General features: G+C 37.5%; 2 protein-coding genes across 2 annotated transcripts; both read right to left on the reverse strand.

Moving 5' to 3' along the window:
• Positions 1–673, reverse strand: LOC130983183 (uncharacterized protein At1g76070-like). The gene has a single exon (XM_057907369.1). It carries the CDS (start codon positions 626–628, stop codon positions 146–148), a length of 483 nt encoding a protein of 160 aa, XP_057763352.1. The 5' UTR covers positions 629–673; the 3' UTR covers positions 1–145.
• A 907-nt stretch (positions 674–1,580) lies between these two features.
• Positions 1,581–9,542, reverse strand: LOC130981836 (DNA-directed RNA polymerase II subunit RPB1). Its single transcript, XM_057905567.1, has 15 exons — positions 9,241–9,542; positions 8,843–9,106; positions 8,376–8,678; positions 8,135–8,293; positions 7,801–7,962; positions 7,470–7,690; positions 7,239–7,380; positions 6,806–7,141; positions 6,414–6,700; positions 5,906–6,164; positions 2,765–5,826; positions 2,526–2,597; positions 2,360–2,416; positions 2,163–2,266; positions 1,581–1,956 (listed from the first exon to the last, which is right to left on the reverse strand). Exons 1-14 carry the CDS (start codon positions 9,322–9,324, stop codon positions 2,164–2,166), a joined length of 5,511 nt encoding a protein of 1,836 aa, XP_057761550.1. The 5' UTR covers positions 9,325–9,542; the 3' UTR covers positions 1,581–1,956; position 2,163.
• Between the last annotated feature and the right edge of the window lie 3,289 nt (positions 9,543–12,831).

A 12,831-nucleotide genomic window follows, 5' to 3' on the forward strand; every position in this document is an offset into this window, starting at 1 on the left:
TATGAATATATATCATTGAAGTGACATTTCATATTTCACATTCAATGCAATTTGCAACCATGATAATGTTACAGGATATATCCTTTTGGCTATAGATTACATAGATGATAATGTTAAAGCAAAAATGAAAGTTACAAACATATGTTCACCTTTGTTCAAGTGTAAAATCAAAATCAGACAAGGTTCCTCTACCACTAGCAAATTTCTTCATGGTGCCCAACGTTGGGGTGGCTGATTCTTTCTCTTCCAATACAAAAGCTTTCCCACTTTGCTTTGATCCCTCGTTACAATTTCCCTTGGCAATCCACAGCAGAATCTTCTTTTCAGGGCTTAGAACAGAGTCAATATTCTTATGTATTTGGTTTTTTTGTATGTTCTTATGGTTCTTGTTTTTGTTCTTGTTCTTCTTCTTGCGCTCAACTTGTCCAATGCATGAGACCTTGGGAGAGGAGGGTTCCTTAGCACTGAAGCTTGTACCCCTTTTGTGGTTTCTTCGAGCTTCCTTCGGAATTATAGAAACTGGTGGTCGACGAGGACTTAGACTCGGATTCTGAATGCCCATTGAGGCTACAGGTTCTTTTGGAAGAAACTTTAAGAATTTGTTCTTAATTTGAGATAGTTTCTCCATTTTTTTTAAAAAACTGGAATTAGAACTTAGTGCTCCAACTTTCAATGGCACTTATATATAGTGTCATGATGCTAGACAACATAGCAGCACAATATATAGACGTCTAAACAAACAAACAAACAATTATAATAGAGAAATGTTTTTAGAATATCTTAGTAATTTATGTAGAAATAAACTATCTTTAAATTTTGGTGTGACTCCTAAATTCATATATAGTTTAATATATCAAGTCCGGTAATAGCATAATAGAGGGGAAATTGGAGAAAGACTGAGAGCACAGTTAACAACTTTAATATTGAATTATTGATCACATATTCATATTAGAGAAGTGGCGTGCAGTTATAGTAAAGTAATTAAGAGAAATGAAGGCTGCAGATCCTGTTGCCGGCAGCATAAAATATATAGCTTGGATTTTGTCTCATCGATGGAAACGCTCCACTTGTTTGGCGGCAGGAATTTAGGCATAATTAAACAAGATCTACAAGCATGTTATTACATATTTTAGAATATTTACTAAAGGAAAATTGTGATGTGTTACGGAATCGCAATCATATTTCAAAAGCACCATTTTTTTTTTCGTGTTGTGTGTTCCTTCCTACCCTTTGTTGTATAGAAAGTCTTGTGAGAATAGGTACACAAGTCAGAACATCAGAAACGGTAAAAACTCCGATCTAAATCAGAAAAATGTATGCCACTTCATAACATACCACTAATACTCTATTTAATCACCTTCCACTTGTTCTAAGAACATATAAAATAACTTGCAAGATAGTTATTAAAATAATTATTATGCTTGGAGATAAAGTTTCTTACACGTAAACATTACATTAATTATAACGATTAACATCTTTGTTTGTTCTCGCCGTTTTTTCTTTCATCGATGACTTAGATCCACTATACAAGGGGGCTCTACGGAAAAATATAATCAACTGACATGACACGGGACACTTGATTCAGTGAAAGATTAGAATCTGATTTATCATTTTGCTTAAAGTCCGTATCTTACATTTGTTACAAAGAGAGATATTTTACAATGATCCATCATTAAGGCTTAACATGAACATGAACTAGAAGTGGTGCAAAGACACCAACAGAAAATAAAGCGAGACCCAAAATGTTCAACTATTAAAGCAGAATTTGAAATCAGAGTTCCACAAACTGCTGCTAATTCTCAACAGGGAATCTAATACTTTAGGCAAATAAATACTATGAAAACCAAATACACTTGATCATATTCATTTCCTTGTTGCCTCGTGTTTCCCCTGACTTCCTCATCCTTGGATATTTTTCCAGTGATGCTTGAATTTGCAGCAGTCACGTTCATATCACTATTCACAATTAGCCTTTTTAAATTAGAAAACTAGCAACAGGTTATCATTGATCCAAGGTTTTAAACCATGTTTTGGAAAATTGAAACATGCTTTAGCTGAATGTATTCTTAAACTAATGTCGAAGTCGAACTGGTGGATTTTCTGAATTATCAATACAGACAGAAGTATATTTACTCCGCTTCATTTTAGGTGTGATAGCTTACCTCAGCGAGTGCTCCTATCATCCTTGTCACTTGTTTGTGGGGTGTATTGGCTGGTTGATGATGGTGAATAACCAGGTTGACTCGGTGAGTATCCCGTACTGGGGCTGCAAATGATAAAAAAAAGACACAGCAATAACCAACCATGCTCAGAAATATGGCTCCGTACAATAACCAACCATGTTTGTATAGGTGCATACCTGTATTGTGGAGAGCTTGGGCTATAGTCCGGGCTTGCACCAGAATTATTGTATGGGCTACAGAATATGCAAAATTATGAATAAGACACATTAAGGGTATATACATACATATACAGAAAATAAAACTTTCCATTGGTTGAGTGGATACTAAGTGAAGTTCACTAACCTGCTGGGGCTGTATGTTGGGCTTGATGGAGAATAAGATGGAGATGTTGGAGAATATGATGGAGATGTTGGGCTGCAAAATATAGTTAATTGTTATGTATTTAGTTGGAGTAAACAGTTGTCACTATAGGATAAAATTTCAATTTTAAATGTTTCCATTGCTTGACCAAAAAAAATATGTTTCCATTGAAAACATTCTGTCCAGAAAACCAGTACTGAAGTTTCTAGAGAATGACTCGCCTGTAGTTTGGAGATGTTGGACTATACGGGCTTGACGGAGACAATCTAGGGCTACTTGGAGAATATGCCAAGGAAGGACTATACTTTGCAGACTGTGGATTGTAACTGGGAGAAGTAGGACTATAACTGGGAGAAGTGGGGCTATAACTAGGTGATGTGGGGCTATAACCAGGAGAGGTAGGGCTGTACGCAGGTGATGTAGGACTGTATGAAGGTGATGTAGGACTGTATGAAGGTGATGTTGGGCTATATGAAGGAGAAGTAGGACTATATGAAGGTGATGTTGGGCTATATGAAGGAGAAGTAGGACTGTATGCAGGTGATGTTGGGCTGTAGGCAGGTGAAGTTGGGCTGTAGGCAGGTGAGGTGGGGCTGTAGCTTGGTGAGGTGGGGCTATAGCTTGGAGAGGTGGGGCTGTAGCTTGGAGAAGTTGGGCTGTAGCTTGGTGAAGTGGGAGAGTATGATGGACTAGTAGGAGAATAAGCTGGACTTGTAGGACTATATCCTGGAGAACTAGGACTATACGTGGGAGAGGTAGGGCTGTAGCCTGGAGAGGTGGGGCTGTAGCCAGGAGATGTCGGGCTGTAGCCAGGAGAGGTAGGGCTATATCCAGGTGATGATGGACTATATCCCGGTGATGAAGGACTGTACCCCGGGGATGAAGTAGGAGAGAAAGCCATTCCACCAACATAAGGTGAAAACTGTGCATCACTAGTTGGTGACAGGCGCAGATTTGGGCTCAACAAATAACTTGGAGACATCAAACCTTCATGATAGGGAGTTCCAGAAATTGGGGAACGAGCAGGCGTCATGCCAAAATCAAGACCATCCATATAGCTAGGTAGCTGGAGCTCAATAGCATTCTTAAGCATCTCATCATTTAGATATAGAGCACATTCTCCAGTTCCAATAGGGGCAAGCTGACCTAACATAATATTTTCAGTGACTCCCCTCAAGTAATCAGTCTCGGCATATACTGCAGCATCAAGGAGAATGTCAACTGTCTCTTCAAATGAGCATCTCATCATTGGCCCGGTATCATTCCTGTTGATACCATGACGTGTAATAGCCATCAAATGCCCCCGATAAGTCATGGTATCACAAAGAATAGCCAGATGCCTGTAGTTCACATAAGAACCATCAAAAGAAATGACAACACGCAGTTCATCAAGCAGAGCTTTTCGGACTGCCTCAATTCCAAGAACTTCGATAACTTCAATCAAATGGTTGCTTGTGGTCCTCTTGGCATCAACATGCTCATGGCACATCACAGCTAAAAGATTGACACCTTCTGTATCAAGTGCCCATTCCTCGTGAGTTTTAAAACCTTCAATCTCGTCAAATTTCTGAACTTTGGTGGGTTTTATAAAAACTTTGTTGATGTCTGGAATGCCACGTAAGGTCATTTCAGTCAGCATGTTGCTTTCTATTTTCTTTAAGAAAACATCATCTTCAGCCGACTCATCCTGAATCTCTCCCTTGGGAGCTTCATCATTCATAATACGGATACGAAGTATAAGCTTTTCAGCATTGTCATCATTAAAAATACATTGCAGATCAGAATCAAATTCGAGGTTAATCTTCTCAGCAATGTCAGCCATACTCAACTTCTTATCCACCATCATTTCACGATTCAGTTCTATGCGAAGCAACCAAGGTGACATTTTATCAAGAGGAACTTCTTCATCGGGCATTTCAAAGTAAGACTTCACAAAATCAACATCTTCTTCAATTATTGTACTCTGGGGGTCTGGATCATACCAAACCTCTGTAGCCTGAGTCACACTCCTAAGAGTAGTATATTCTAAAGCACACTGCACACCCTTGGCCCTTTCTTTAGTCTTGCCAGTCTCGGGATTCAAAAATACCGACAAAGAAGGTGTTTTGATCCTCTTTGCAACATTAATGATTTCCCTTAACCTCGGAACACCAAGTGTAACGTTCTTAGCACTAACACCAGCATAGTGGAAGGTGTTGAGAGTCATCTGAGTAGCAGGCTCACCAATTGATTGCGCTGCTACACAACCAATCATTTCCCCAGAGGCTACAAGTGACTGCAGGAACCTTGATTCTATTTCTCCCACTAGCCACTCAAATGCCTCACGAGAGAGCCTATGTTCTTCCAAGACACGTTTACTAGCAAAAGTGCTGCGGAGCAAAATATTGAACAAGAGGGTAGCATTCTTCTGAGCTTCTTGACTCAAGGGATCTTCACCTGGAACAACCTTAAGTCTCTCTTGTAGCTTATCAATAGCTTCCACGACTTCCATTGGATGCATATCAGAAGGCCTTCGGAAGTCAACCTTGAACATCTTCTGAGCATTCCAGATAAGCCTCCTTAGATTAACAGGTAGTGGAAGAGAACTGTCACCAGTAGTGGCTATCTCAGTTGCAAGTTGAAGTCTATCATTTTCAAGCTTTTGAACTTCAGCCTCAAACACATTGCGAAACTCTCTGATGGTTTTCAAGTCTTCTATAGGCTCTTCTAGCATGTAAGTGGGCCTCCAGTTTTCATCATCAAACTCATACTTAAAGGCCCTATCAAAGTCTGACTTCTTCATTTTCAGTGAATCCAACTTCTGTGTTTCTATCCAAACTGCATCCATACCATCTTCGCCATAAAGAAATTGTATAACATCTCCCAAAGAGTTCCTAACTGTCCCATCATACTTAACCATGATGTCCTCCATAGCCTTCACAAGCCGTCTCTGGATGTACCCAGTTTCAGAAGTCTTCACTGCAGTATCAATAAGACCTTCTCGACCTCCCATGGCATGGAAAAAGAACTCCTGAGGGGTAAGTCCACGGAGATATGAGTTCTCCACAAAGCCACGACTTTCAGGCCCATAATCATCTTTTGTAAAGTGGGGCAGTGTCCGATCTATAAACCCATATGGAATTCTCTTCCCCTCAACATTCTGCTGTCCCACACAAGCAGTCATCTGAGATATATTGATAAAACTTCCTTTGGAGCCTGCTGTGACCATTGCTTTTAGATTATTGCTCTCGGATAAACTTCTTTGTGCACTGTTTCCAGCATCATCTCGAGCTTTATTCAGTGCCTAAAATCATCAACAACATAAGATTCAAACAAAGAAATTAACTGACATAGCAAAATGACAGCCAATATAATGGAATTACCTGATTCACTCTATTTTCAAAGGTATCCATCATTGTCCGACCAGGTTCAGGGTCCAGATTTTTTTCTTGAGCCTTCCTAATGAGTTGCTTCACTTCCTCCTTAGCCTTTGATATAGTCTGGTTAATAACCTCCATAGTCGAAGCATCAGCAATTGTATCACCAATTCCCATGCTAAACGCATTCTGCAAAAGCCAGTAGTTTACAAGCCACTGAGTATGGCCAAGAAATTTACGAGCTGCATCAGGGCCAACCTCTTCCCTGTATTCGAGCAGAGAGTCAGTTGCAGGGGAAAAACAAAAAGGAAAGCAATTGAATATGACAGTCTCCCCAGAGCCAAACAAAATTTTCATAAATATAGTTGGAACATTTCATTTTCACCCCTCTTTACAAAAAAGTTGAAAAGGTGCTTATTGATTGTTGTTAAGGTGAATGGGACACATGATATACCACAGCTAGTAATTTCAAAAGGCAATATCTGTATCATTAGTGTATGCTGGAGCTGCATACCAGATGACGTGAATTAGACTTCCAGTAGATGTACCAAGTGTCTTTTTGCAAAGAGTTCCAGTAAGTAATTCTCCCTTCTCAATTCTGACCAAGGTATCCCCAGGGGTTATGGATCCCCGTTCACTATCATTGTGCCAGCTTGAAACTCTTGTTAAATTTATTTGTTTAGGAATGATGAGATTGAAAACTTGTTTCCCAGTCCACAATGGCTCTGGCTTCAATATTGTAGGAGTCGGAACTTTCCCATCAAAATCTTCCCACCACATCAAAATGTTCATAAAAACATCCTGTAAAATAAAATCATGTGTCAGACTTCTGAGTTCTGAATAACTTGTACAACAACCACAATACTAAAGTCAATTGCAGCTAAAGAGAAATTCAATGAACATTACCTTTGTGATGAAGGTATCTCTCTTTGTGATTTTTCTGCATCCTAAAAGTGTATCTTGCACAATTCCCATTACAGGCCTGTTTGATTGAGGTGACACAATGCATTTAGGCACCATCATAAGCTCCAACACCTCTGCTCTTGTTTCAAATGACTGAGGAACATGCATATTCATTTCATCCCCATCAAAATCAGCATTATAAGGGGAAGTTACAGACAGATTAAGCCGGAACGTAGAATAAGGCATGATTTTGATTCTATGCCCCATGATAGACATTTTATGAAGACTAGGCTGACGATTGAAGAGAACAAAGTCTCCGTCATTCAAATGACGCTCGACCTGAGACCACAACATCATTATGACTATTAGAACACACATCAAATATTAACCAAAAAAAGCCTAGCATATAAAATATTATGTAGTCTATAAACAATACCTTGTACCCAAGCTCCAAATGATGATCACTACTTTTCTTCAAATATCTGAGATCAAGTCTTTGCCCATCATCACGAATGATGTACTTAGCACCAGTTTTTCCAGGTGGAGGATGGGGTCCATACTCAACAAGTTCCTTCAACCTGATTTTCAAGTTTCAAATAGGTTCCCTTTTAAAATCCCCAAAATGCTTGAAACACAAGAAAATGGAAAAATATATCCAGATGACAACCTTTCAATGTTATATGGAGTCACAGTCTCAGGATAAGTAAGGTTCAGAGCGATACTCCATGGTACCCCCAATTGATCGATGTTAATGGTTGGATCTGGTGTAATCACTGTTCGGGCAGAAAAATCAACTCTTTTTCCCATCAAGTTTCCTCTAATACGACCTTCCTTTGCCTTGAGCCTGCTACATATTGATTTGATAGGCCTTCCGGATCTCTGGGTAGCCTGCAAAGTAAAGGAAATCAACATATATGTAACTTCAAGCATTATCAGAAGTTTGAAATCAACTGAGATTAAAGGATGCATATCATGTCACTATTGAAAGGTAATCATACTCTTGGCAACCCAGGCAACTCATTGTCAAAATATGTGGCTATGTGGAACTGCAACAACTGAGCAAACTCAAGTATAATATGGGCAGGTGATCCATTCCTCTCTTGTCTCTTCAAATTCTCATTGTGCCTGATGATCATGGCCAACTGATGGGTCAAATCATCCTGTGGATATCAGAAACAAAAATGTCAGCATTAGAAACACAAGGATAATTGCAGCATAAGATTACAGTTTTCGAAACAAACATTATTGGTCGTACAATCAGTGGCAAGAGATAATTAGATAAAAAGGAGGAATTTGCGAAGGCCACATAAAAAGTTGTTTGAAAACACTTGCCTCACTCCTTGAGGATGTGTCCATCATAACAGAAGGTCTCACAGGTGGAGGTGGAATTGGGAGAACTTGTAAAATCATCCAGTCTGGGCGGGCATAATTGGGATCCAAGCCCAATAATTTGCAGTCCTCATCACTTATTCTTTTTAGAACACCAAGAACCTTCAACAATATAACAGTCACCAACTACATAAGTCTCGGGCACCAACAGACACATCATATATTCACAATTTGAATAAATTACCCTTTCTGCAGTAAGATGCTGCTTCCTTTCCCCAGGTTCAGGAAGCTGCTCCTGATCATCACTCTTCTTCCTTTGAGATTTGTACTCTGCAGTCATCTTCATACCATCGATGGTGATCTTAGGCTGCTGAGCACCACAGCCGCCACGGCTCTTTTTAACCGGCTCGTCTGTGTCGTGACCACCAGCAAGGTCAATCTCGTCACCACCTTCACACTTGCTTTTGTTCTTACAAGCATCCAAAATCTTCTTCAGCTTATTTTTCGGATTCCTAATCTTCGTCGCCTGTTTAAACTTATGGTCATTCTGCACCAAACAAAATATAAGCATCAAACATCATCTTCCCGTACACTCACAATAAAGATAACATTAAACAAACTTTCATATAAACATTCATATCTAATTCCAGCTATTAAACGTCAGCAACAGTTCACAATCGAATTGGAACACAGCTTCAGTTAATAAAAGACCTCATCGGCTAAAATCTTGGAGCAGTTGAAGCAAACACAACGCATTATGGAGAGAACCGTCTTCATAAATCCAATGTGAAACATTGGCTTAGCCAGCTCCAAGTGACCGAAATGCCCCGGGCACTCGGCCATACCAGCCGTGCAAGTCTCACACTTCAACTTCTTATCAATGGTTCCAAGGCGAGGGTCGCTCAACCCTCCAACTTTGGGTTTCCCCCTCTCCGTAGTCTCGCCGTGCTCAATTTGCACCACAGACATTTGTCTCTGCAAAAAACAAACCAAGAAAACTTTTAAGAAACATATAATTATAGTAACAGCAATATAGCTCAAACTAAACGCTTTTTTCGATTTCTGAAATTCGCAGAGGAGAAATCAGAGTCAAAGGAAAACAAATTTACAATCTCGTCGGGGCTGATAATTCCGAATTGAACCCTTCGGACTTTGGCGACCTCCGCCGGAGAATAAGGGAACCGAATATCCATGGCGGTGGTGGGGAATGTGGAATTTGTTGCTTCTAGGGTTTCAGAGGAATTGTTTGCTGATTAAACTTCGAATAGCGATGGTAATGATAATGGTGCAATAGAGCTCAGTCTTTTTCAGTTACTGGGTGTTCAAGGCGCGAATCAGATTTAGAGATCGCTGCGAAAACCCTCTCTCTCTCTATCGCAGATCAGAGGATTTCTCCTTGCATGGTAGAGAATGAAATTGGGAGCCCTAACCCTATATTTATAGACGGAGGGTCACGGTATCCTACGCGTATTTTCTATCGTGCGCTGCATTGCGCAGTTGACCGACTTTCATGTATCCCTTGTGGGCTACTGGGCTTGTAAGTGTTACTGGGCTTGTGCAAATGGCTGTGTATAAAATAATTAAAAATTTGCAACTAAAACTTTAGTTGAGTGGCTATAATGCTATATGCTTTGTTTTTTAATACGTTGTAGTTGAGTTTAAATCTTAATAATAGTCAAGCAGTAAATAAAATTTTTGTGATAAAATTGTGAAAGAATAAGAAAAGCAAAGAAAAAGAATTTTTATTGATTATTGATTGATTGAATTGTACTGAAGTGTGTTGTAAATTATGAAGGTAAAATTAAATATATATAGAGTATTGTGCTATGAAAGATAAAAGCAAATAAAGATAAAATAAGAATAATTAAAGATAAGATAAAGATAAGATAATAAAGATTAAAATTTTAGTTGAATTTATGTATTCTGTTGGATTGAATTTGTGGGTCACGAAACTTCTTTATTGTTGTCATTGACTAAAGTAAAAGAGTAATTTAATATACTTTGTATCCCGTTTCAATAATAAAAAAATAAAAAAATAAAATCTCTGTGCGTGTAGTATGTATAAATGTGACCTAGAATTAGAGATTGTCCAACTCATTTAACAAAAAAAAATTAAACAAAATTATTTGAAAATGTTTGGACTTGTATTATTGATTTTCGCAAATATCAAAAGTCAAAACCAAACTTTACCGTATCTTATATTAAACTTCAACATCAAAATAACAATTACATTCTGATACACTCTCAAATAATTTAATTGAAACAAACTTTGAACTCTTTTAAAATAAGATATGTAAGATACTGATATAGGGCTATGACATATTTTAAATGTATGTTTAGACTAGTGATTATACACCAAACATATAATTATATTCTAAATTTTTAGGAATGATTATGGATTTTTAAAGGATGGCTAAATAAGATAATAATATCTTTTATATGTGTGTTGAGTCAAAAAGATAAAGTTTGAAAGAATATTTTAATGAGTTGATTTTATCTTTTTAAATTAAATTGAGATAAATTGGCTAAATTTAAAGTTAAATAAATTAAATTAGATATATATTCACTAATCTCATGTGTAATGAGTTTTTTTTTTCTTTACATCTTTTAAAAAGAATGCTCGAAATATTATTACTTTAACTTATGTGATTCAACTGTATTTCTTTTATTATTTTAGCTAAAAAACCTTTCAATAAGAAAAATACCTAAAATTATTTCCAGAAAACCGCCCTCAAATTTACTAGTTTGGGTTCAAAAAAATAATTTTAGTAGTAAACTCTCACCTTTTTTTTTTAGCTCTTACGAAAATGATTGATAATGATGCCAAATTGTATTTGTTTTTACTTGTATGTAAACCATTAATTGTATGGTTTTGATAACCAAATCGAATTATCTGATCCAATTGAGAGTTATTTGATTAATACGTTTCAAAGTAAAATATTAGTTCAAGTTATAGTCACTTGATCAATTTGTTTAAGACTACAAATTGGTCAAAAATTGATGAAATGAATACCCAATTTTTTTTTTTTTTTGTTCAGTAAACTGTTAATTTAAAAAATATTTTTAGGAATATGTTATAAAAAAATATATTATGTTATTATAATTAATTTTAGTTAAATTTTGGAACAAACGAACTTTTAATTTTATATTTTCATTGATGGATTTGATTTTCAATAGTATTCTAAAAATTAGTTCAATAAAAAAACCGGCGAAAAATGTGATTCGAACTACATTAGAACCTAATAATCTTTAAAATCGGTGTTAAACTGAAAAACCGATCGAAAATTAGTTAGTAAAACAAAATCGGCAATATGCCAATTTAAAAAAAAACTCAAAGAAATAAAGTTAGAAAAATAAAGAAGGAAATAATGCTTGAAATTTCTAGTCCTCAGTTTCTTGTCTCCCATTCCAAGCCACCATTCGCCATTGTTCGTGACTATTCCCTTTGTTCTAGCGGTTCTCACCTCAATTTTCATCATTCCTCTATATTTCGCTACTCATCCTCCAATCTTATGTTCTACATATGTTCACCGTTAGTTCTACCCTCCTCCTATGCTCCGATGCCAATCCTCTTCTGTTCCAGTATGCTCAGCGACGTCTTTTTCTTCCTTTTCTTGCTTTTCTTTTTTTTTTTTTTCTGCTCTCCCTCTTTGTTTTTTTTTATTTCTTTTTGTTTTCTTTTTTTTCGTTTTTACTCCCTTGGCTGCTCTGTGTATAGGGGTAAGAAGTACTAGGAGTAGGGGGTTGCATTTGAAAGAGAGAGTGAGACTAAATTAAAGGGTTAAGTACAAAAATCGTCCTTAAATTTTGGGGCGAAAATCAAATTTGTCCCCAATCTTTTGTTGTTATTAAAATTATCCTGAACGTTCAGAAACACTTTAAAATCATCCTCCCCTCCTTAAAACAAAATTTTTAGACAATTTTACCCTTTTAGTCGTTACTAACTGTTGGAGATTTTAATGAATAAAGTTAATTTATTTGTTTATTTATTTATTTTTATAAATTATTGGTTTGGGGAGGGTTGGGATTAAATCAAAGCAGTCATCCCTAACCAACGAAGCAGAGAAGGAGCTAGGGCTTGCGAAGGTGAGTGGAGCCATGACTGCCGAGAGCTCATGGTTGTGTCGGAGTCGGTCGTCTGCGCAGAAGAGGGAGCTTGTGTGTGGACATGAGGAGAGACCGGTGCTTAGAATTTTGGGAACGAAGAAGAACCCTGAACGACATTTTGGGGGGTGTGTCTACTATGAGGTTAGGGTTTTAAGTTTCTGTAGGTGGGTGATGGCAATGTATTGTTTGTTCTGGGTACTAACTCTGGTGGGTTGCTGCAGATCCAAGAGTAGTGTAATTTCTTCCGATGGGCAGACCCAGAAGCAGAGAGTGAGTATCTTCATGTTGCAAGGATGAAGAAGAAAGTTGCGGCCCTGAAAGCAAAAGTGAGGGACATTGAGTGGAAGTTCAAGGTTGCTGCAGTGTTAGGAATTTTTGGAAGGGTTGTTTTATTTTGCTTCTGGTCGCAGATTTAGTTCAATCAGAGACAGGGGGTAGCATGTGTGATGCCGTTGAAGTATGGTTGATGAAATTATGGGAGAATTTAGGGTTCAGTTTGGATTTCTTTGATTGGTCTGAGTTATGTAAATTGAGTTGTATTGAATTTTGAATGAACATGTGGGTTTGGTTTAAGGTTTTGGTGATTAATTATG

This window comes from Arachis stenosperma, chromosome 5, assembly GCF_014773155.1.
Source record: "Arachis stenosperma cultivar V10309 chromosome 5, arast.V10309.gnm1.PFL2, whole genome shotgun sequence".
NCBI classification, from domain to species: Eukaryota; Viridiplantae; Streptophyta; class Magnoliopsida; order Fabales; family Fabaceae; genus Arachis; species Arachis stenosperma.

What these genes read in the sequence shown, in the direction of transcription:
- LOC130983183 (XM_057907369.1), bottom strand. Translation starts at nt 628, where the DNA reads ATGGAGAAACTATCTCAAATTAAGAACAAATTCTTAAAGTTTCTTCCA.
- LOC130981836 (XM_057905567.1), bottom strand. Translation starts at nt 9,324, where the DNA reads ATGGATATTCGGTTCCCTTATTCTCCGGCGGAGGTCGCCAAAGTCCGA. An exon ending in AGTTGCCTGGGTTGCCAAGA is followed by an intron (nt 7,691 to 7,800) that starts GTATGATTACCT and finishes TTTACTTTGCAG; the next exon opens with GCTACCCAGAGATCCGGAAG. An exon ending in ATTTGGAGCTTGGGTACAAG is followed by an intron (nt 7,142 to 7,238) that starts GTATTGTTTATA and finishes TTGTGGTCTCAG; the next exon opens with GTCGAGCGTCATTTGAATGA.